The sequence below is a fragment of the Phycodurus eques genome, chromosome 11 (genome assembly GCF_024500275.1).
Source record: "Phycodurus eques isolate BA_2022a chromosome 11, UOR_Pequ_1.1, whole genome shotgun sequence".
Taxonomy (NCBI): domain Eukaryota; kingdom Metazoa; phylum Chordata; class Actinopteri; order Syngnathiformes; family Syngnathidae; genus Phycodurus; species Phycodurus eques.
In genome coordinates, this window is record NC_084535.1 from 18,430,805 (window position 1) to 18,456,208 (window position 25,404).

The 25,404-nt window shown below is 41.9% G+C and overlaps 1 protein-coding gene across 5 annotated transcripts; it reads right to left on the reverse strand.

Annotated features, from left to right (window-relative positions):
* Positions 1 to 7: 7 nt before the first annotated feature.
* Positions 8 to 24,084, reverse strand: LOC133409602 (uncharacterized). Of its 5 annotated transcripts, none has more exons than XM_061689849.1 (26): positions 23,900 to 24,084; positions 23,302 to 23,812; positions 22,563 to 22,613; positions 21,114 to 21,230; positions 16,711 to 16,848; positions 16,194 to 16,385; positions 14,702 to 14,782; positions 14,206 to 14,324; positions 13,432 to 13,546; positions 13,271 to 13,348; positions 13,058 to 13,104; positions 12,103 to 12,265; positions 9,689 to 9,813; positions 9,497 to 9,593; positions 9,002 to 9,151; positions 8,719 to 8,868; positions 8,140 to 8,396; positions 7,119 to 7,254; positions 6,701 to 6,886; positions 6,234 to 6,386; positions 5,344 to 5,561; positions 4,862 to 5,042; positions 4,632 to 4,784; positions 4,141 to 4,506; positions 3,851 to 3,961; positions 8 to 1,531 (listed from the first exon to the last, which is right to left on the reverse strand). In XM_061689849.1, exons 1-26 carry the CDS (start codon positions 24,001 to 24,003, stop codon positions 8 to 10), a joined length of 5,523 nt encoding a protein of 1,840 aa, XP_061545833.1. In that variant the 5' UTR covers positions 24,004 to 24,084. The 5 variants fall into 5 exon arrangements, with proteins under 5 accessions (XP_061545833.1, XP_061545832.1, XP_061545830.1 ...); XM_061689848.1 differs by having other exon boundaries at positions 13,058 to 13,107; XM_061689846.1 differs by having other exon boundaries at positions 13,058 to 13,173.
* Between the last annotated feature and the right edge of the window lie 1,320 nt (positions 24,085 to 25,404).

Consider the following 25,404-nt stretch of genomic DNA (forward strand, 5'->3'; position numbering starts at 1 on the left):
AATTGGTTCACTCGGCTGATCCGATGGCTATGGACTCTTCTTTGTTAGGCAGGTACATGATGTCTGAACAGATACTCTGCCTGAAGTTGGTAGTTTCGTTCCAGATGCCCTCCAACTCTTCTTCTTCTTCCTCAAACTGTTGATGGTCCAGGTGGACAGGTTCTTGTTGTGGGTCTTCGCTGGGTTTTGATGGACCCACGTTCTCTGCTATCTTCATGCAATCAATGCGTCCTACTTGAAGGGACATTAGCTTCCCCACCATTCCAGTAATCTGGGGGTTATCTGGACAAGATGCATCAGGACACAGTTTGATGCTGCTGGAGCTGGAGATGCCTGAATCCACCGAGTCTTGACGAACATTCTCAGTTGGCTTGTGATTGACAACAACGTGAGAGGCTTGGTGCATACACTGTCCTGGGTTCTCATCGTGTACACCACGCATCGTTGCATTTTTATGGTACTTGTGTCCATTGAGGTCCCGAATAAGTGTATGAACATTTGGACACTGGTGTTTATGAGCTGCACGAGTGAACAGATTGGCTTGATTCACATAAATAGGGGGTTGGGAAAGCTGGCAGCTGTTGTAATTTACAGTTTTAAGTGCTGATGACATTTTGTCCCACTCCTGCTCTGCATCATCCTGCAGGTTTAACCGACTTTGGGATAAATCATTACACGGTACCATCTGATCCTCGTCTTTTACTGGGGGAGGAGGAGCTGTGTTGAAAATGGGGTCATTATCAGTCATATCTTTCACAACAACTGGAGACATCTGTGTCTCAGAGCTAAGTTCAGCTTTGCTGACAGTGTTGGCCAGGGAGGGTCGAGTTTGTTTGAATGAACTCAAAGCTGTGTGTTGCTGAAAGTTTGGATCTGGATCAATTCCAGCCCCCTTATTGGATTCCCGAGGAGAGATAGTAATGATCTCCTGAATGCTGGGGATGAGAGTCATGTCCTTTGGTAAGTCAAAACTCAAAATGGAGCCCAAAGAAAGGAATCTGCAGTGGCCTCTCCCTTGGATGGAAGTGGCTGGCCCCTCTGAAATGGCATATGGTGTAATAGAGTCCTCTCCAGTGCACTCTAACTCTATGTCTCTCAGTAGGGGATTCTTTATGTGGGCCATAGCGTCAACTCCATCTCCACACTGTGGTGAACTTTTCTTCCTTCGACCCTCTTTCAGTGGCCAGGTATGTGTGTCATAAGTGACTGTCTCACAGGCGTAAAGAGGCTCATCTGTTTCCTCGTCGACCCCTATGACTTTCTGGATGGTATGCCTGCGGGTGTCTCTCCTTCTCTTTCGTTTCTTTCCCATTCTCTTAAGGCTGCAGAAGATGGAGCTGTTGACATACCTCCCATTCACAGGGTGGAAGGATAGAGTGGTCTGAGGTGCTTGCACAGTGGAGGGTGGTGAGGAGGAGGCGGTAGGGGAAGCTGTGGAAGTCAAGCGGCTCTTTTGGCGCGGGAGAGTAATACTCTCATACACTGGAGCCACAGCTGAGTTGTTATCCTTCACATGCAAGTAAGTACTCACCTGGAGAGCGCAAGAGATGGTGGGGTTGGGGGGTTGGGAGAGAGCGAGAGAGAGAGAGAAAACCATTCAACGTGCGTGTTTTTCCTCAGATTCACAAAATGCTTGACCTAATAATAGTTATTCCCAGGAAGATGTTTGTGCTTCCATTTTGCAGCCAGCAAAGAACAAGATCTGTTTTGTGTGTTATGGATGAATAAATAAGAACAAACACAGATGTAGAGTAAGCTACATTTGGGTGACAACATTCAACCCCTTCTTTTCTATACATTTCACATTACCATGCAAATCATGCAATGAAAGAAAATAAAAAAGGTGAAAGGGGAATAGAAGAAGAGGCTAGTACACATTTGCAGCACACAGTCAAAATCATACGTGGATGTTGTCACCCTGTCTCTACTCTGACTAATCTTTTGGACTTTGCATTGCAGTCTGTGGCCTTTCTTGGTAATTAAGCACTAACTCCCTTTAAAATGACTTGGATTTTACTGTTAAGTTTGACTAAAAATATAATGGGGTTTCTGGGAAAAATCCATTTGTAACTGTTATCCTTCTTTTTTATATCCCTTAAAATTGTATGCTTTGGGAGCCCAAGGTGCAATCACACCAAGAAAACCATAGGCAATTAGTGATGTCCTGTAAATCAAAAGTGACTCTCCCTGAGCTACAGACATAATATCTGTGGAGGGACATCTGGAACTGTGGAGGGGGAAAAAAACAACAACTAAAAATGGAACCTGACAGTAAAGTTTTGAAGCTGTAGTTCAGGCTGGGGAAGAGAGTGAAAGCAATAAAGTGTGAAAACCGTTTCAAGAGGTCTTGTACCCTGAGTCCAGGAAAGTTACTGAATCTGTCAGCACAACACCGTTAGTGCTTGCTGCACAATCTAGTTACACGAAACATGCTGGTAAAATGAAAACCACCTGACTAAATAAAAAAACAAGCATTATAATTTTGTTGTTGACATAGTTGTGTGTACCCAATGCTGCTGATTTGTGTAGTATATGCAATTATGGATTTAATATCGTACACTCCACATAATGGTATACAACCCAAATTGTGTAATGGTCTGGTTTAAAATGCATCACAGTTAAATATGTGTAATTCATCGTAGGGTTTGTACAGACTAATTGACTTTGCTACACCAGAGTGAAGCTAATCCTGTGTGTTTTTGGCTTGAGGAAGAGGCAGAGCGTCAACAGTTAAGAGCACTGAATAAATTTAGTCAGTAACTTTAATTTATTTAAATGATCTCAATGCGCAGCTTTGGTAAGTGAGGCAGAACGAGTAAAGTGGAAAAAAAGGCATGCTCGAGCAGGATTTTGAACAACTTTTCGGCCCGCACTATCAAAGTGGAAGGAGAGCGGGGATTTTCCACCGCCCACCAACAGGTCCATGATTATTAGCATCGATCTCTCCATTTTCTATAGCGCTGATCCTCATTAATATCGCCATTGTGATGGGCAAACACTTCAAATTCCCACCATAGAGAACCTGCTGATGTGGTGGACACGATGGACAGTTTTTCCCATTCGGCCAAGTTATACAAATGTTACTCTACCTGGTTGTACCATTGGCAAGCACAATGAGAGAGAGGATTTTTTTCTCTGGCTGGAAATACCTTCACACGACAGCGAGCAAGACGTCTGCCAGCCCATGTCAATGCTCTTGTGATTTAATGTTCTGCATAAATTCAGAGTATAAGCTCTCTATTGTTGGTGGCATGCTCGCCTCCAGTGATTTTGTATTTAAATTATAGTACGTTACTGAAAAAAGATCAACGACATCATCAGCAACTCGTCTATGTCGTCTATGACTTTCATCATCTTAGTGCCGACTTAAAAACAAAAAAATCTGAACTCATGCCACCCCTATTTCATGGTTCTATGGTAAAAGTAACACACCTCCTTTGTCCTCCCCTAAAATATCGCTCCAGTTAATGTGCATCATTAAAGCTGAATTTATTGGGTTCTTGTCTGTATTTATGACTTCTGTGAGAGGAAAATTAACAATGAAAAGAATTTTCACACTTTTCTAACTGCCACATGAACATTAGCATTACATGCCACATGAACATTAACCAAACAGAAATGTGTGGTAGCGGTGTGAGTAAAATAATAATGCTTTGCCAGCATTAAGGTTTTTAGACTTCTAATATTTCCTCTTAGTGTCACACTTCTCAGCTTGAAAAGTGAAGCACAACACAGGGAAGCCAGTTATACCTTTATATGGTTAAGCCAAAGTAAATAACTACACACAGCATGCACTCCCAGAACACTTTAAGGCGCAGCATGCATTGTCACTTCACACCCTGCAATTTACCTCGTTTGCACTCTGCCGATAAATCTTTTTCTTTCGCTTTAAACTACCCAAAGTATTTTCCAAAAGCCCCTGGCAGCGCTTCCAAAAGTTTTTACAGGCAGGCACAGTGGGCTAGAGGAGAAAGTGGGCAAAAAGACATATGAAGGCCAAAGCAGAGTGAGAAATGAACAATCAGCAGATAGTCAAGGAGAGAGCTGCATCCTAAGATGCTGTAGCCGTCCAACATATTATTGCAATGTCTTGAGTGCCATTTGGTGGGTTTCCTCAAAATATAAAGTGTGTGTACTCACCCTGTGGAGAGGCTCAGAAGTCTCTTCTACAACCTCGTCATTCCCAACAGTTTGGTCAACCACTTGAAAGTGGCTGTCCCCCGTGTTACCAAAGCTGAGGATGAGGTTGACCATGCCCCCTAAAGAGGGACTGCTGGGCTCCTTAATGACCGTGAGGGAGGGTGTGGAAGACTCTGATCGGGGGGCCTCGCCATCCCATCGTTTGATAATTTTCATGACCTCATAGGCATCTTCTAACTGATTCTCTTCTGTCTGCTGAGCATGTCCAGAGAACTGCTCTGAGGTCTGGCTGTCTCCTCTAGCCATTGGTTTGCTTTCTTCTGAGATGACATTCAGAGCCTGACAGAACTCATAGGAATCTGTTGTCTATTAAAAAAGCCATGGAAAGAACAATTAGGTTAATATTTGTGTTTGTTTTAAACTAAATCTGACATATTGATCTAACTTGATTGTAAAGCTTTACAATTTCATGGGACTCTTTGCAAATGTACCTCTGATGGGGAGTACAATGTGGCCTCAGAATAAATGTTATCTATTGAGTTTTCCTGTGTACTCTTCTTGTGAATCCACTCTTGTTTCTTCGCTCTCCAGTGCACAGAAATCCACCCGAGCATACTCCGCAGTTCCTCCATGCGCTCTCCTACCTGAAACACATTACTCAAGGTCAGTAAAAGTGGGAAAAACATTCCAGTGATATGTATTTATCTATAACCCAGCTCACCATCTGAGTGAGGTGGTGTTCTTTGTCCAAAATGTTTCTCCCAGATGCCGCCAGCGCATCAAACTCCTCAAACTTTTGCTCAATTTGTATATCAAGCTCTGTCGACTGCAGGCTCTGGCCATCTTCCCTCAGATGCAAAGTTTCTGAGAAAATGCATGACCGGGTGTCCTCTGTCCATGAGCTATCCACAGAAGTGGGAGTGATGTAGGAGGTGTTGGAAGAGACAAGGAACAGAGTTGTGAGAAAAGTCATTCATAAAATATGAGAATGCCCAGACCTCCACCCATAAAAGGGCATACATCAGCTTGTCAGACTCAGACCAGGAAATGTGTGCTAACTTCCTCAACACATCCATCTCAACAGGGACCTTTGCTTGACTACAAGAACATTGTGTTCTTTTCTTTTTATAGATGTCCACACAAAGTGGAGTATGACAAGAACATCTGGCCCTAAACGGGGTCATATTACTGTGCCTTGCTTACATCATTGCAAGGTAGCGCCTGAAGAAGTCTTGGAGATGCAAGAAATCTTGTAGACGTGATTTGCTCTCCATCACACTCTTTCCCAGCTCTGTCCAGACCTGCAGTGTTGCCTGAAGCCTGGTCCAAAATATATGCACTCTTTCTGGGTACAGCTCCTTCAAACGAGAAGCTTGGCTCTCCATCTCCTTCACTTCGTCAGTGAGAACTTCATAGTCAATCTGTGAGAATCACAATAGAAGTCTATTATAACATCAGCTTTGACACTGTTGAACATGTACCAGTTGTAATTTTGGCCAAGACTTCATCGCCATAGCTTTATGTGTACTCTTCAGCAGGAAAACATACGGTCTGCATATGTTGGATCGCACAAAAGCAAGCTAACCATCGTATTCACCTTTTTCTTCCTTTTGACAAGGCAGTAATTATTAGTGTTAAAAGTTCTCTGGGAGCAATACTTCATAGTGTCTGTCTGCAGCAGTGAGCTTTAAGAACAGTGAGAGAGGATTCCTGTCTCCTGACGGTACATTTATTTCAGTTTGTGGGATTAGATCATTTCTGCTTCAATGGTATCACGTCCAGATAACTGTGCTGTGTGTGTGCGCACATGACTCATACAGATCTTGAATGTATCCAAACTCACACTTTTAACCCTGTACCCTTCAGATGTGACACACCCATCAAACACTCGCACACACCCACATACACAACTTTGAGTGAGTTGGGGTGGCCCTTTTTGAGATGGGACAAAATCTGGCAGGAAACAGACAGAAATGCATGCATCAAATAAGGTCTGTAATCATAAAGCCAATCAATCAAATGTCATTCTTACTGGACCATATTCCTTGATGAAATTCTGAGCTTGGACAACATTATTACAATATTTCTCTCACCTCCAGGTGGGCGTTTCTCTCCTGCAGTGACTCAAAGCCACAGTGATCTGGCTCACATTGGACAGCCATATCTGTCTCCTTCTCAAGGATGTCCAGGCTGAGCTCATTGTAGCAGCAAAGGCACTCCTCCATGCACACAGACACCCTGGCTTGCTAGAGTTGCACACAAGTCATCATGAGAACTTGTAAAATTTTATTTTTTTAAGTCATTATCCTTCAGTGAGATGAACATTGACTTAAATGGTGACGTGCAATCCAGACATGTGAACTGCACAAATCACATTACTGAAAAGAACCCCCCTAAAATAAAAACTCATTTGAGGCCTTTTAAAATCCACAGGGCCAAAACAAACCAGGTGCTGTTATATTTATTTGCCCAGCTGCGGTGACAGAAATACTTCCAACTGCAATTGAAGAGCTTCCTTTCTAATACATGAATTTCTGTACTTATTCTTCAACTCTCTCACCTTGCTCAATAGCTCCTGTATGGACCGCTCATGACTCTGTGGTCGTCGTCTTTCTCTCACTTTGTCATTCAGCATCACCACAGCCTCTCTAGGTTCCTCCACAGGTTCAACCATGCTCAGCTCGCACTCACCACTGCTTTGAAGTCCCAGCAAGTCAGGAATTGATGAGATCTTACTGTGGCGAGGCTATACACAGATATATTATTATACTTGATGTACTTCATAAATGAACAATTCCCACACGTAAGTGTAATTTGTTTCTATCTTCCAAAAAGAGCTTGTGATACTCAGCGTCAACAATGCGGACTACTTTTTCCACATCATTTCAAAGTAGTTCCCATAAAGACAGAGGCTTAAGAAAAACACAAAATACAGGGCTGGAATAGAATTCAATAATTCAATCTTTGGTACGTCTCACCTGATCTGAGCAGTATTGACTATTGTCAAGCTCCTGACTCTCCTCCAGCTCCACACGCGCCAAGAACTCCGTCAGCATGCACGTGTCCTGCAGCTTAGAGCTCTGCTGAGTCAGGGCACTTAGAACATGTTGGTACCTGGAAACATTTGGCACACTGGAAAATCAGGCACACCTTAATCATCACCTGTATTCCCAGCCCGCCACCTTTCAGCAACCACATTTCACACACTGCATGTATTATCTGAGTTTATTTTACCTTGCAAGAACGATGTTTTGATGTAGTCATGTGCCATATAAACATATCTACTGCAGAGCAAGGTTATACAGACATGTGTGCATAATTTACTTTCGCGATGGGAAAGGGAGCCATTTGAAAGGATATTTTTCCACATTAAACGGTTTGAAGTTGCTTGCGTTCAATGTTAATAAATGACACCACCCCAACTGCGGGTTAGTGAGAGTTTTCTTGAGGTGTCTATTCCAGGCCCAGCTCATTACTTACTCTGAAAAACCTCAATGGAAACATTTACCGCTCTTTGTTTTCTTTCGTCAGTTTGGTGTTCTTCGCAGTCTGGTTTTATGAGTATAGGTACATCTAATAACACAGCTAAATCCCAAGTTGTACTGAGTGTCCATGGCAACAACCTTTCTGCTATAAGTCAACCAAAGTGAGACGCATGGAAAGGGTGACTCTGACATTCATTGTGTGGTGGGGAAGTAGATGTCAGGACTACGGTTTAGACATCATGTGCTCTATGAATCAGAAATTACTAAGCCCAATGATATTAAGGGCGAGCATGTCTAGGAAAAAAAAATCTATGTAGGCTGTACTGTATCTTCTTGTTTGTCTTCATGATGATTTAAATATAAATGCAATATTGAAATTAGAACTGGCAAGCATAACATTGTGATCTGCTGGAAAGTTTGGACCTAACCCCGGGTGGCCATGCGTAGTCATGCGTACAGCTTCATTGTTTAAATTACGGTCAATTAGATCTCAAATAATGACATTTGATCTTACTTTCTGTCCACCTCTTCTATACGTGATGGCAAGCCACGTGTGTGTGGGTGACTGTGGCCATGCAGGTGCTCCATCTCTTTTCTGAGAGCATTGAGCTCCAGGCCACGAATGGCTACTTCTTTCTCCAGCAGACAGCTCTCTCGCTCTGCAACTGGCATTTTTTCAGGGTCACTGCCTAGCGATGACTCCTTCACGGAAAGCTCCACAGACTCCAGCCAGGCCTCCAGGCTTCCAAGAGCCTGTAGTACTTTAACAACCTTTGTAGTAAAGAAGCAGAACATCAGAGTGTGTGAGAAAGGTTTCATTGCAAAAGATTTAACCCATTATGGGCAAGGTAGATTTGTAACTGATTTGCCACTCAGAAGAAAATTATTGATCATTACAAAAATAAAGTCATAGCCCATTGATGAATGTAAATTACAGTAAGTGATCTTCAGAGACAAAAGATCAGCTCACCCTCTGGACATTTTTTATTTTTTTTTACAAAGAAACAACACAAACACATCTGCCATAACTCCATTCAGTAAAGAAAGTAATTTTTGTCTGACTTGAAACTACAGATTGTGAGATGAATGTTACCCTAAAGCCCAGGTTTTCTGAGGCCTTCAGGAACACAGCATTCCTCTGGTGCCTCCTTTGCAGCTCTTCCCAAAGCATCTCCAGCTGGCTGAGGAACTGTTCTATCTTGGTGCAGCCCGGGTGCTGTGCACGGACCAACCCATGGCCCTCCTGAAAATGGGCATTCACATCATTTGAAATGTATACCAAAGCTGTCCAACAAAACTAACATTGATTAGCTCATTGTATGCATTGCATGAAATTCATGTACGAGTAACTCATTTTGAGAGAAACTTGAGCTTACTCTTTTGACCACCTCTATCCTGGCTTTATTCGTGAGGATTTCTTGTTGCACTGCATGTTGGCACCTCCTGGCTGCCTCTAGTCCCTCGAAAGTGGCTATTGAACACACTTGTGTGGCCAGAGAAACATTTTCCTTCAGCCAGGACAGAGTCTGAAATACATATAGAAAGCAATTGAGTTAAAGAGCTGGAAGGTTAGCTTATAAAAATAGGTGTTCACAGAATAAGAACACTGTGATTTAGCTAAGCAACAAGCAACACAGCTATTGTACTCACAATGAGGTGTTGATTCCAGTCCTGACCTAACAAAAAAAGAAAACTTACCAGGTACCAATGAGCCTGGACTGCTACACTGTTTGCTGATGTGAGAACCAGCATATACAAATAGAGTGCTAACTTGAAGCGATTCGTGCAATGAAAATAGATGGGTGGAAGACGAAGTTTGAAAATAAGTTTTAAAAAGTGTTTTTGGGTGGTTCTGGCAGAGGTGAGTTCACCTTGTCAGCTGACACGGTGAATTTCTGGAGCTGAATATGAAGCTGTGGGTGGCCTCTCGGGGGCGTGATACGCTTGGGCTCACCTCTAGGCTTCCGGCTGGAAAGAACACATAGACATGCAATTCATATTATGACTTGCATAAAGACCTCTCATTACATAAGAGAGAGGGAGTGAAGCTCGCCTGAAATTACCTTTCCCTCCTCGACTGATGACTGATGATGACATCATCAGGGCCATCTCCCATGGGTGAAGAGGTGTGGTTCACACATGGCTGTGCCTGGCTTTGCTTAATACTCCCACAACATGCCGATATATTCTGGTGGTAAAACATGTAAAAGATCAAAAATAAGACACGCTACAAACTTGAGGCGAGCTCATTGCTAATGGGAATGGCTGGAGGCAGGAAATCATGGACAATTGCCTAGCGTTAAAATTAAATACATGCCACAAAGCTAATTACAAAGTTTATTTTTTTTACTCAGTGAAAATAAACCTGACAAGACCAAGGGTTGAATGATTTTTTTTTTGTACACACTACACAACAGTCACAAATACTTTGTGCATGAATACCAATACCACAGACTATAATGGTTTATAATACCGCAAACTATAATGGTTTTCGGTAAACAAACACAGAACAAGACGGCCATCCAGAGCTGTCATGTATCCAGCGCTTGATTTAAATCCCACATCCCACGACAAATGGGATTAATGGAGTCGACATCCATTCCCTACACAATGGCTTCTGTTCGCCATCCTTCATAATATAAACAACCCCTCGAGTGTGCCCAACATCCAAAGATTTTGAAAGAGATTATGTCAGATAGTGCAAGTGAGTCTTTTGAAGTGGTATTTTGCTTTTCAGGACTCATCTAACCATCTCTTTTAACAACACAATTTTACCTAAAGTACTGTTGAAACTCATCTGTTTTTGACTGATCCTCTCTTGAGTGTCTTCCGATAAAGTGATGTCAGCCAAGAACTATCACTTAGCACAGAGTCCATCTGGTCTGCAGGCCTCGCATCTGGCTACACTTATCCACAGAAACAAATGATCTTCGTGTTTACCTCCAGCAATAAGAGACTGTACTACTGGCACCCACACTGAATCCACTATAAGTGAGTCACAAACATAGGCATACAGATGATAATGTACACACAGGAAACTAAAATACTTTTGATGAGTGGATATATTTATGCACAATGCACGCTATCAACAGTATTTGCATTCCAATGTCTGTCTGCTTAACACACACAAATCTGTCCAGCTGTAATCAGTTAAGTACACACAGGCGCTTCAGGTAAAACACTACAAAAATAAGTGACAAATGATTTTTACTACTTAATTGATGGCTATGCCAGGCTTTGTCTTGGCTGGCTTTTGGTGACCCTAATGAGGATAAACAGTGCCGAAAATGGAGGGATGGATGGACGGATGGATGATAGATGGATGGATGGACTATAAAGACTAATGAGGTAAGCTCCCACAGAAGCGCACCAAGGAAAGTCACAAGATTCAGTTGATGGCAGTCAACTTACAGCTGTGAGAGGGTTTAGGATGAGAAGACAACAAGTATACACGGCTCACTGGACCCAATAGCCCTTGTCACTTACAATGGGCCAGTCAAAGCCTAGAAATGAGCAGAAAAATAAAGGCGAATAGAAAAGCCACAACAATGGAAAGAGTGAATTTTCTCTCCTTCATTCACTGGGCAAGTTCTCATTGAAAGACTTAGAGACTTCCTTAGATATACTGACCATACAGTAACTACATGCATTTACTTATAGAATGTTGAGACTGGAGAACATACTGGATTGAGTATTTTTACACAAACAATATTACACAATATTACTGTTAAACTACACAATCGAGTGCTTCCCCTGAAGGCATACTCCCAGTTTGTCATTACAGGTTTATGGCCAGCCAGGTCAAAGTAGCAACAAATCAAATACTCAATAATTTGCTTACATGGCTGCCAGAATATAATTTCAGCTCATGATCCACTCACCCTGGATTGACCCACCATGTATTAATGCACCAATGGCTGAACTTCGTTATGGAGGCTGAGCCAGGATGTTATTCTGTCATAAAGTTAAAGGCTATGAAAACTAGTTAGACTTTGAGGTGAAGGTAGAAGTGTGTTTGTTCTGGCCCAGCATTCAGCATGGTTGCATAGTTAGAGCTTGACATTTTTCATGGAACCTTATGAAATTCTTAAGACAGGGTTCACATCTAAAAGTTATTCTTGTGGTTGCTACAGAGGAATAAACATAGTATTTCGAGACAGAGTGGAATAAAAAGTACATTCATTTTGGCACCACCTCACAACTGGGAAATTTGGCGATGTACTGCACTGCATTACCAGATAGTAGAAATGAAAACGTGCTTGTTTAGTGTCAATCTGAAATCAGTGCTCACATCTGACCCCAGATACACTGTTATTAAGGAAAAGCCTTCACAAACTATAAATAAGACATTTTCCCAACCATCTGATCTGGCACTTTATGTGCGGTGGCCACAGATGTTGCTGGCATATTTCCCCGACTAGCTAAGAGCCGCAGTGTGGTCACACTAGTAACAGCTTGTAATACCAACACTGCTTACCATATAGTCTCCACCATCACGCTGCCATTCTTCACCCTGCTTTCCCATGGTCGTTTGAGTCTCTTTTCCCATGCTGCATTGGAGTTCTTGGGTTGATGTCAAGGGGTCAGCGTCTTCCCTGGTGACTGCTGAGCCCACGGGAGGGAGGGTTGTCCGGTTGCTCCTGCAGGACAAGCAGAGCGAGAGATTCCTGTTGGTGCTGACAGGAGGGTTTAGAGGCCCACAATAAAGTCCAATTATGGTTGTGAATTTTCTGTCAGTGTTTGTGTCTTTTGGATTTAAAATAACCGGGGCACAAGATTTATACGACAGCGGTTACGTCATTTATGGAACTAAAGATAGTCCCCCAGTAGGACATGCTGTCAGTCTGAAAGAGTTTTTATGGTTGGGCAGGGATGAGCATGATTCTTCCCAAAGATATTTCCTCATTTACTGTTTTGATCATGGTGGTGGAGAGCCCCGTCTAATGTTGGTCCAAAATATCCATGGGTGTTCTTTTGGGTTGAGATGTGGTGACTGTAGAGGTCATCGACTTGTTGTTTCTACATGAATTTACTCAGGCTTTCCTATTAATTTGGCACCCTATATATAGTACATCAAACTTGTTACATCACCGTCTGCTTGAATTTAGCTTATTTTGTGCCTTAAAGAACACCCATTTACATTATTGACATTTTACCGATTTAAACACATTTCATGTCCAATGACAGTTGTGTGGTTTTACCCCTATTAGAGACTGGTTCTTCCTTAAAATTTAGCCAAACCAACATTTGGATTTACTGACAACAGAAAAACACAGCAAGGCCTTTGATGATGATGATGATGATGATGATGATGATGATGATGATGATAATGATGACGACGGGAACAATGTGTACGTGTGTGTGTTAGTGTGTAAAATGATCGGTGAGTTCACAGGGCTACCAGAGTTTCTTATCTTGATATCCTTGCCTACCTGAAAACCTTCTGAAGAGAAACCCAGCAGTCCCTGACCTCCTTCTGCTTCTGTGTGACACCGGCAGCCAAGGCAGGGTGGAGATTTGACAGTTGGGACACAGTCACATCTAGCATCTAGTACACGCAGGCATGTAGGGTAGGCATTGCGTTTCTGCAAAACACTTTAAAGTTCGGCAATACTGTGTTTTATACATGAAAAGATATTTCTTACCATGATTTCACTGGCAATGTCACGGATTTCTCTGTCTCTGAAATGCCCTGACTCTTTTGAGGCAGATATGCTTTTCATCTGAGATAAAAGCAGAGATCTCGAGTGAGCTCATTCCCATGTGTTGGACAGTCAAAATTCATAATGACGACAAACTAGAATACCATGTTATTGATGGCAAACAATGTATTGTCAGCCTGCTGGTAAAATGAGGACACTTCGAGTGCAAGGTGAAGATTGTCTTGGTGTTTTTTTAGCTGAGGTTGCACCTTTAGCCACCTGCACAAACAGCAAAAGAGAACATGTGTGACTCCACCACTCTGTCCCTGTTCAAAATCCTCACCAAAAATCCATCCATCCATCCATTTTCTGAGCCGCTTCTCCTCACTAGGGTTGCGGGCGTGCTGGAACCTATCCCAGCTGTCATCGGGCAGGAGGCGGGGTACACCCTGAACTGGTTGCCAGCCAATCGCAGGGCACATAGAAACAAACAACCATTCGCACTCACAGTCATCCCTACGGGCAATTTAGAGTCTCCAATTAATGCATGTTTTTGGGATGTGGGAGGAAACGGAGTGCCCGGAGAAAACCCACGCAGGCACGGGGAGAACATGCAAACTCCACACAGGCGGGTCCGGGGATTGAACCCGAGTCCTCAGAACTGTGAGGCTGACGCTCTAACCAGTCGGTCACCGTGCCGCCTCACCAAAAATCATCTTTTTAAAAATGGCTCTTAATGTTTAAATTCCACATATTTTGCACTCGCTCTCTCTCTTTCTCTCCACACACACACAGACCGACATACATATATGCTTTTACCTTGTACTGGTAAACATATTTTCTAGAAAAGTGCTTTATAAGTAAAATATTTTAATTATTATCAAAACATTTTTTTTTGCGTTCATTCAGTATATCAGTTCATCTTGAGGGCCACTCACATTTTATTGACATTTTTCCTCCTGTTGGAGATGCTTTTACTATCCAACTTCCCTTGTTTCTCCATTTTGAGGGCCATGTGATTGATCTCCTCATGGAGGGTTCTGTATAGCTGCTCATCCTGTGGTAAAGAAAAAAAACAAACAAAAAACAATTCAATTATAAATGAAGTTCATTCTGCATCCTGAGCTATTGATGGCTGGGAAACTTTACCAATACTGGAATAAGAAAATAATACAATAAGTAAAAAAAAACAAAAAAAAAAAATATATATATATATATATATATATATATATATATATATATATATATATTTTTTTTTAATATATATATAGAGTCATACAGAAATTATTTATACTATACTAATACAGAAATGATATATATTGTGTGTCTGTATATACTATATTTGTTTTAACTATTTGTTTTCACTTTGATGTTAAATGTTAGTTTTCTAATGCTTTTTTTATGTCCCTGTACTCAGTTTTTGCTACTGCTCACCTGTTTCAAATCTAAAATTCTTCTGGTTAGCTGCATTTTGTCAACATTTTCACCCAGGACAACAAGAGACTGCACCTCTTCCTGTTGGCACACATAAAAGTCAGTTTATAGCCTCCATTAGTTGGGAAACCAGCCGCTTTTTAGAGGCACCAGAATAATACCACATTATACGTAGGACATAAATAGAAATACCCCCCCTCCCCGCATAAGGAGACCAGCGCTGAACATGACGTGAAGTGAAAACTAAATAAAAGTTAAAAATTGGCAGCACGGTGGACGACTGGTTAGAGCATCTGCCTCACTGTTCTGAGGACTGGGGTTCAATCCCCGGCCCCGCCTGTGTGGAGTTTGCATGTTCTCCCCGTGCCTGCGTGGGTTTTCTCCGGGCACTCCGGTTTCCTCCCACATCCCCAAAACATGCGTGGTAGCTTAATTGAAGACTCTAAAATTGCCCGTAGGTGTGAATGTGAGTGCGAATGGTTGTTTGTTTATGTGTGCCCTGTGATTGGCTGGCAACCAGTTCAGGGTGTACCCAGCCTCCTGCCCAAAGATAGCTGGGATAGGCTCCAGCACTCCCGCGACCCTTGTGAGGATAAGCGGCTCAGAAAATGGATGGATGGATGTTAAAAAATTCACCTTCAAAAGGAATAAACCCCATTCCATTCATGCCGGTGTATTATCAGTAATCATTGCCCTTGACTGTACTTGATAAATAAATACAAAAATAATAAATGTAATCTACTTGACACTTTTGTATGTTATATTATGCTTATAAGGCGGCACGGGGGGGCGACAGGTTAGAGCGTCTACCTCACAGTTCTGAGGACCGGGGTTCAATCCCCGGCCCCACATGTGTGGAGTTTGCATGTTCTCCCCGTGCCTGTGTGGGTTTTCTCTGGGCACTCCGGTTTCCTCCCACATCCCAAAAACATGCATAATAGGTTAATTAAAGACTCTAAATTGCCCATAGGTTCCCTGCGATTGGCTGGTGACCAGTTTAGGGTGTACCCCGCCTCCTGCCCGATAGCTGGGATTGGCTCCAGTAAGCCCGCGACGGCTCACATTATACACGCACATATTGCTGTTTGAAACCAACATATTAATTTTCAAGTTTTTATTTTTGTGTCAATCTGTTTGCTCACTTGAGCTGTTGTAACCTCTTTTATTTGCAGAATTTCTGATTTTAGTGGTTACAATACAATTCTGAAAATGACCCCTGAAGATATGATCAGATCAGAAAAGAGGAATTGGTAGCTGACTATGATAGAATGCAGTTAATGGTGTTCAATAGGGGGCTAAAACAAGTACGTGACCATTATGATAGCACTATTGAATCATTTATGATTGAATATTTAATTAGTTCGTATATGTAGTTGTCAGTTGATCATTTGTAATTTAGTGTTGTTAAAACATGGTATACATATACAAAAGATGCAAATAGTAAAATAGCCCAAAAGTCTTGAAGCCCGAGGACTGAATGTCTGCACTTCACCTTCTCTTTAATCCATGTCTCTAGTTTGTCCACTTTTTTGTTGAACTCCTGCAGGTTTTTGGAACCTCCCAGAACCCTGGATTGACTGGCAGCTGTCTGTTTCAGAATGTTCCATTGGTCTTTCAGCTGGCTGAGCTGATTCTTCACAAGGTCGGAAGTGGGATTCAGCTTGCAGATCAGCTGATCGCCTGTCTTTTGAAATGGAGAAAAACAAACTGCGTCGTTCACTAAACGTTTCATCGGAAGCAACCTGATATGCCACAGATTGATTGTTTTTGTTCCAGATGTCTACACAACTTCTTTATATATAACCTTGGAAAAAAGAAACTCAAAAACTCTTGATCATCCTTTCTTGGTTGTTTAATTATCTGCAATCTACAATTTCCAAACATTTTGTTCAGAGGAAAAGAAGTATAAACTATTTGTCTGGTGCACTGTTGAAGCAAATTGGTAAATTCACATTTTATTGCAGCTGGAACATGGTAATGATTCCCTTGTACAAAATACATTTGGCTACCTGATTGAGTTGGATTAGGGTGTTGTCAAAGTCTTTAAGATCTCTCTGAAGTATCTGTGAGGCTTCATCCCAGTCCTGCAGGGGGCAGCGCTGAATTTTGGAGTCATCTTGCAGTTTGTCTTTGCTCCATGTCTTAGCCTACAAAGCCCATTTCCTCTTCGTCAGTTTAATTACCAGCTGTTTTATTACAAGTAAATTCAATATTCATTGGATTTTATATATATATAAAAAAGACACTAACACATTTCTTAGAACTGTATAACTTCTGCTGAAATATAGCCCACGCCTGCTGGTTGCATTCTATCAGATGTGATACGTCTCAAGACAAAGTGGTCATATAGTGTTAGTAAATACAATTCTGTTTCTGCGGTTCAGTCAAGAAAAGAGGCCTTGTCTTAAAATACTTCAGACGCATCAAGAAACACTTTGTTCTCCAATGTCATTATGCAGAGCAGACGTTTCACATGGCCGCTGCCAGGACACAATTGTAAAAGGCTTTGTCATGCAGAGCTGACTTTTCTGGCAATTGACGTAAGGAGTACGAACTCAAAAGGTGGCAAAAAGCCCAAACCTTTTGGAAAATTATCATTTGTTTGCTATAAAGCTGCCAGTGTGGAAGCCAGGGATCCATTGAATGATTAAATAAATTCATTAATAGTCTGGTACTTCCAGTTCTTAACAAGACCCTAGTTGCTGCATGCATATGAAGTAAAGCTTTTACTTTCCACAGAGCTGCTCATATGTACTTTGTCAAATTCCAAATTAAAGTTCAGTGCACAAATAAGCCATTACAATGTCAACACATTGTGCCTAAAGGTATCTAAAGTGAGTGATATTGAATAATAAATATCTTCTTCTCGTGCTTTTAACATCAAGACCACACATGACAGCAACTAAATAACACTTTGCCCAAGAATAAAACGTGTGATGTCGCTTGGCCTTAGAGAAGCATGTTTATGGGCCCCTTGAGGCATCCAAAGTATTTCTGTGAAGAACAGAAGGAAAAGAGCTTGACAAAATGTGCTTGATGGTATCGCCTCACACTGGAAGGCTCTCATGGCTCACAATGACCTCATACAGGAAGTCTACGATTCCCCTGTTTCTTCCTGTCCACTCTTCACAACAATGGCTCATTGGTCTCAATGTACAGTTGAGAGAAGAAAAAAAGAAAACCAGTAATACTGGTAGTTTAGTTTGTATTGCTGCTCCTTCAATGTGAAAATCTGTGTCTACACTGAAATCAGAGCCACAGATAACGTCATCCTTCTGTGAATATATTTACAAAGCAAAATGGCTCTGTTTCAGGCTGCCTTCTAGTCCTAAAGACCTAATTTTAGCACTTGAAGGTAAAAACAAGAACACAAGTGTACAATTTTGCACGTTGTAAAATTTTGACCATTTAGCCACATTTTTGGCTGCTCCGGTAATGCGGCTTGGCCCTGAAAACAACTGTGAGAGTGCAGGTTTCTATACTTTGTCATGGAAAAGGGTTGGTGATGTTTTGCAGAACAGACTTCGAGACAAGAGTGTGTGTTTCTTTATGTGCTGACCGGCTTTGAAACCCTATCCTCAAACATTAGGCGCTTTTAAACCACTTCACTGTAAAAAAAAAAAAGAAAAGTATCTAAAAATCATCAGCACTGGCAATCAACTCTATATAAACCCAACAGGTCCAACAGATATTTCAATCTATGACTATTTAACACACATTGAAACAGTTTTTCAGCACATCATCAGGGTTTCTTCGAAGCTCAAGCACCACTAAGGTAAGGGCAGCTGAGGTTGCTAACGTGTATACTAGAGTATCGCTTTGTGTTCAACACATGCACTTCCTGAGCTTGACACATCCAATAGTTCTTTCTTTTTACTAAAAATAAACTCTTTATTACTTGGACAATTGACTGGAGAAAATGTCTTTCTGCCAAACTCACAGGTCCAACGGCATGGAAGTAAGGATGAGATAACGCGACCCGTTCTGCAGATCAGCAGAGCCTTGCGGGACCATAGGCAATAAGAGATGGAGCCAAACAATGATCTCATCCCTAAATAATTGCTTCACTTGTGGCGATTTTCCCTCATCGTCTCCCCTTAGCTGAACACCGCTTATTCAGTTCTTGGGACAAACTAAGAAGCAGTACATATTTTGGCTGATTCCATTCAAAGGCGTAATATACTGCTTATAAATTAAACGCAGCTTTGCTTCTTTTTACTTCTGTGGTTACAAATGGTTTAAAATAAAAAAAATTCTCCAGAATAAGACTGACTGCAGTGAAATACAACACACTCTGCGGTGGACTTCCAAGTTGTTCTATCTTCAAAACATTGAAAAAAAAAAAAGAAAATCGAAAACTCGTGAACATATTCGCCTCTCAGTTCTGAGGTCGTGGGTTCAAATCCGGGCTCTGGCCTTCCTGTGTGCATTTTGTATGTGCTCCCCTTGCATGGGTTTTCTCCAGGTATTCTGGTTTCCTACCACAGTCCATAAACCTGCGTGGTAGGTTAACTTAACTGAGGACTCTAAATTGTCCGTAAGTATGAATGTGAGTGTGAATGGTTGTTTGTGTATTTGTGCCTTGCGATTGGCTGGTGACCAGTTTAGGGTGTACCCTGCCTGTCGCCGCAAGTCAGCTGGGATAGGCTCCAGCACAGCCACGGCCCTCGTGAGGATAAGCGGTACAGAGAATGGATGGATGGATAGAAAATAGTCGAGAGTGAATGAATTTGTTCTAGGCTCAAAGATTTTCCTTCCAAAAAAATGTTAACTCCAGTATTGCAGGAACTTCCATTTCTGGTTTCGTGTACAGTATATAATTATACAATTCATCTTCCCCAAATCCAGCCTTTGTATGATGTCATCACAAAAAAAAGCAACAACAACAAATACATTTAGGGGAGTTAATCTTTTAGATGCTCACTGAGCTGAAGTCTCATGAGATTTGCTGAGGTCACGCATGATGGTGGTTTGACTTTTGAGGCACATTTTCCCCCAAATTTGCACTGAACAAGTTGTGTCACTTTTAGGGTGTTTGGAGGTTCCACTGTAGATTTAAAAAGCTCCACAGTAATGTGGAAAACTATTTTAATGGTATTTTCCCAGCAGTAAGTACCAGGACGAAAAGTTGATGGACGTTAGCAATGACAGTCATTAGGGCTTTAGTTTTAAGAGAGGCAGCCAGGTTCCTCCGTTTGCTCAAGCGTAAGGGGAGGCCACACACAAGGACTTGCCACACCACAATTTATTGAAAGTTTTTTTTTTTGTTCCTACCCTTTTTTCTACCAATTAAGAGGCCATTACAGAATCATTAACACAACATATTTACTGGTGACCTAAGCACAGCACTATAGGCAGGCTTGGGAAATAACGAAATACATAACAGCGATACGTAATCAAGATACAATTTTTTTTTTGACTGTAATCCGGTACAGTTACAGAAAAAAAAAAAACTAATCATATTACAAGAACAGTACATTTGTTAAAAATGTTGATTATTTCGCAAGATTGCATTTTTTAATGCTGGGCCGTTAGTTGAGAGCCCTTGCCCGCTTTATTACTGGTGGACCGAGCAACCTTTTCCAAAGTTTAGCAGTTCAACAAGCTAGCTCAAAGAACCGCACAGAAATTATTTTGTTGGCCAACCAAAATGACACTGGCCACTGGATATACGTGTTGGCTTCCCAAACACGGTGAGTTTAAAAGCTACTCGTAGAGGATGGACGGTGACTCTTTCGATCGTATTCACTGGAGGACTTATTCATTTTGGCTATGGGGGAGCTAGCCCGCTGCTAGCTCCCTCATAGCCTAAATCATTACCTTGGAAGTAAATGTTTCACTATTCCCTCACAAATCAACCACAGCTTGACTATATTACGAATATCAGCTGCTAAATCTTTTTTCGCTGATGATGAGACGAGGCATCGTCATCGTTTAAAAATTCTGTGTGAGTCTATCTATCTATCTATCTATCTATCTATCTATCTATCTATCTATCTATCTATCTATCTATCTATCTATCTATCTATCTATCTATCTATCTATCTATCTATCTCTACAGCACGGTGAACAAGTGGTTAGTTTGATATTTAATTTGATATTTAAGTTCTTTTTTGTCTTTTTTAAGCATATTTGGTATTGGAGTAATCCAAAAGTAATTAAAAGTAAACAAATTACATTCCTTTCATATTATGCTACTTGCATTACGGTACTAACTACATTTTTGAAGCGATATCTCGTAACTGTATCGGAGTACATTTTTCAAGTTACCCTCCCAACCCTGACTATAGGTAAATACAGTTCACATTTGTCATTTGCAGTTAGTAAGCGGGTAAGTATTGTCAGAAACATCATTTTATGACCTCATATTGAAGTGTGTGCAGCAACATATTACAGTATACACAGTATTTACCTGTAGTACTTCCTTGTTGAAGAGAGATATGTGCTGAGTATAGCAGTCACTCTGGGATGTAACATCTGCTTGCTCTTCATTCTGTGCGTGATGCTGACATCTTTGAGCGTCTTTCTCCTGCCATTCAGACAACGGGAAGTTTAAATGTCAGTTTGGAAATTAGCAAACAACTGTATTAGCCTTTAGGATTTGTGAGAAACCCATCCAACAACTTGAGCAGAACACCCTGGACTGGTTGCCAGTCAGTACAGTACATACACAGTATAAAGATGGACAACCATTTACACTTAGAGCACAGTCACTGAGTAGGAACTGAACTCACGCTGCTTGTATGGATGTCAGGGGAGTGAACCAGTACATCTTCAGTGACCATGACTCCAACATTATTATGTTTTTTTTTTTCAGTCAGACCTTGAAAACACCCCAAGGCCACTCTTTACTAAACAAACAGACAAAAAAAAAACTCCATCCATGTCAGCATTATATTAGATTTTTAAAATGAATATGACGTTCCCACAAGACAAGCATTCCTGCAGCTCTCTATTCGGGAAACACCTGGGCACATGAAGGAAGCAGGAACCGGCATATCCTCCAATGGATGCCTTTAGACATAGACTCAATGCCCGTTTTTATCTTGTTTTTTATTTACCATTTACCGTACCGCTTTATCCTCACAAGGGTCGCGAGGGTGCTGGAGCCTATCCCAGCCATCTTCAGGCAAGAGGCGGGGTACACCCTGAACTGGTCGCCAGCCAATCGCAGGGCACATAGAAACAAACAACCATTCACACCTAAGGGGAATTTAGAGTCTTCAGTCAACCTAGCATGCATGTTTTTGGGATGTGGGAGGAAACCGGAGTGTCCGGAGAAAACCCACGCAGGCACGGGGAGAACATGCAAACTCCACACAGGCGGGGCCGGGATTTGAACCCCGGCCCTCAGAACTGTGAGGCAAATGTGCTAACTGGTCGTGCTGCCGTTGGTTTTTATCTTCAGCTAAAAAAAACTAAATAAATAAACACATGCCACTTTATCGTTCAAAAAAGTTGTTGGATATAACAGTTTCTTACTATTATGTAATATGTACTATGTAGTTTTATTTTATTTATGTATTGTTATTTTTATTTATTAAACAATCCAATAGCTGCTATAACACCTGACTTTCCCCTCTTCGGATCATTAAATCATTGTCTTACCTATTTCAAAATAAATAAATACTTTTGTATTTCGCACTTGCTTTTTTAATTGTTTAAAACTAGTTACAGTTTTTGGAATGAGATAAGAGGATATGTTGTTAAAATTAGTTTTTAGTATAAAAGGCAATAAAAAGAAGTGATCTAGATTGACCTAAAAGGACGGAGAAAGGCCATCGCTGTGTTACTGTATTATTATTGCCTGCCTCCATGTGAACTTTAGAATGTCTTTTCTTTTGTTAACATCTTCACTGACCTCATGTTTTCCAGTGAGCACTGCCTCTGAAGGGTGTGCTGTAACAGAGCACTACATGCACACGCACACATGCACACAGGAATACAGAGATGACTTCAACGAGGAACTCGCCAAACATAACAATAACTTTGCCCAATGTCATGCAACACACGACAGTACAGTGGATTAGGTTTTTCTGCTGACGGATGACTTTTTACATTCAGTTACAGCCAAACAAGAAGAAACTGAAGGGCTCACACTGTCCTTGTCACATTCTCACATTAACTGTCTCCCAAATGTGTCATACGTTATAAAGAAATGTCGGGGCCAAACAGCATAAATCCACTTTCAACAAAGATACTGTATTTCGCCAACACCTATGAAACGGTTCTAAACATGAAGAACAAATATTTCTTCAAAAAATTAATAAGTCAAGAAATTCTCCTCCTTTTTTTAGCACGACCAAATTTAAAAGTACCTACAGTACATGTATACATGGAGACTGCCTTTAAAATAAAATAGCATTTAGTAACTTAGATTTATTTTTGTAATATTATGAAACATAAAAATCATGGAACTCTAAGTCTTGTGAAAAGAACTGAAACACATTTCAAAATGGGAATACAGCAGTTTTAGGTCAGGATTAATCCAAATAAAACAAACATGGCTTCGTTGTGAATAGCTTGTTCTATCTTAACCATTTCTCATGCAATTTAATAATTTAAAAAAAAATGCTATTCAAATTTAAACTGTCTTGTACCTTGCAATGAGAGTTAGGGATATTCTCACAGTTGACTCCCACAATCCTAGGCAGGTTATGATCAGATGTGCCGCTGATGTTGTTGTTGTTATTATGGTTTTCAGATGTGGATCCAAAAATGGATCGCTGTCTTAGTCCCACTGAAATTGTGTTCTCTGGGCTTTTCTTATTTCCGGAGATTGTGATCTTCTTGATAGATCTGGAAACAGCAGAGGAAGGGGTGACGTTCTGGTTTAGGTGGTCTTCTGTGGCCATGTCCTCCTGTTTGTGTTTCACGGGGGCTACCTGCTGGCCGGTGGGCGAGACCAGACAGGGGCCATGTGCGCAGACCTGCTGTCGACTGAGGTAGAGCGAGTTCAGGTTCTGCTTTAGTGTGCAATTATCAAGGTTCTGGCTTTGCAGATAAGTCTCCGTAAACTCCTGGCATTTGTGCACAGTGGGGACAGACAGCTTAGTCCCAATCGTGAAGGGTTGTATCTTCCTGACAATACTCTCAGACATGGCCAGTGTCCTGATGAGAAAACAAAATGTTCTGGAAACCAAATTCACTTTGAAAATGAAAGTCGCTCACATCCCTCTGCCCACTCTCCTCACTCACCACGTCTTCTTGTCCAGTCTCTGTGCTGCTGACAAGTGGAGGGTAGAACAACAAGTGAAGGGGGAGCTCAGTTGTCCACCTTCTTGTGCATGTTGAGAATGCATAGCACACAACCTACGATGGCTTCCTTGGACTCTTGGGAGCTGAGACGTTCCCAGACGTGGCGCAAAGCTGTGCGGAGGAGGGTGACGGCTGAAGAGAGGTTTCTCCTGAGGTACCGGACCATTGAGCCTACCAGACTGCTACTGAGGAGCCTGATAACCAGGGACCGCAACAGGATGAAAACTGCTGGCATGCTGCCTGAATGACTTTCTGCTTGGAGTGAAAAAAGGCTCTTGGAAGGAGGGGGAGAGCAGAGGGTTGGTTCAAGAGAGGATGAAGTCACCACCTCTCCATTCTCTCTCTTTTTCTCGCTGTCAGGCGCTTGGAGGGGGCTGAGGAGCCTTTGGATGTCAAAACTCCAGCAAAAAAAAAAAAAAAAAAATGTCCAGGAGAGACAGAGTTAAAAGTTAGAATACTCTTCAGAGCTTATCCAGTATGAGGTAATATCCTCGTCTTAATCAAACACACCTACTCTGACTCTTTCTGTTTGAGGAACAGAATCTGGGTGTAGACAACAAGGCTCTTCTGAAGAGACTATCTGATGCTCCAATGAGCTCCGTCGGCCCAGAAGTGAGAGTGCAGTCCACAGGCACAAGTCTTGCTCTTCCTCCATCTGCAGGAAACAGTTGTCACGGAGGTTCTCGAGCAGCACGGAACAGAACCTCCTATCACTCATCTCCTTGAGCCTCGGGGCTGCTGGCAGTTGCACGTGTGCAAGGCCAATAGCAGCCAAGCAGATGCTGACCCCCTGACTACCACTCCGAGATGGCAGCGCACATGTCGGTCTGACTGATTGGAATGTTATGGGTGGGGTGCTTATGTCGAAGCAGCGGGGATTAATGAGGAGGGCAGAGTGCAGCGAAAATATTTGCAGAGAGGAAAAGAGACAATCATGCCACTGATGAAAACCTTCCCAAAAAAGGAACTCTCACTTTTCGCTTCTCTGCCCTTTGGCTTGACAACAGCGCCTCGTCAGGAGGTCATCTTCTCAATAATGTTGAGGTTATGGATGCCACACATTTCATTATAGCGAGTAAAACCACCATTTTACGTAATTGCTTTTCTTCGTGCAGCATGGTGGTCAAGAAGTTACCATGTCGGACTCACAGTTCTGAGCTTTGGGGTTCTAATCTTCTTGGGTCACGTTTGCATGTTCCCTCTTGTGTGAGTTTTCTCCGGGTGCTCCCTCCCACATTCCCAAAACATGTATTTTAGATTCACTGAAGACTCCAAATTGTCTTTAATGTGAGTGTCAATAGTTGTTCGTCTACGTGTGCCCTATGACTGACTGGCAACTAGTTCCTCGAACCCCCCCCCCCCCCCCCCCCCCCACCCCACCTTTCGGCAAAAGTTATCTGAAATAATCTCCAACTCACCTGTGATCCCAAATGAGGACAAGCAGC

Coding starts and splice junctions, on each gene's coding strand:
- LOC133409602 (XM_061689846.1), bottom strand. CDS start 24,003: ATGCATTCTCAACATGCACAAGAAGGTGGACAACTGAGCTCCCCCTTC. Junction 23,813..23,899: donor AGACTGGACAAGAAGACGTG/GTGAGTGAGGAG, acceptor TTTTCTCATCAG/GACACTGGCCATGTCTGAGA. Junction 14,325..14,701: donor GAATTTTAGATTTGAAACAG/GTGAGCAGTAGC, acceptor TCTTTACCACAG/GATGAGCAGCTATACAGAAC.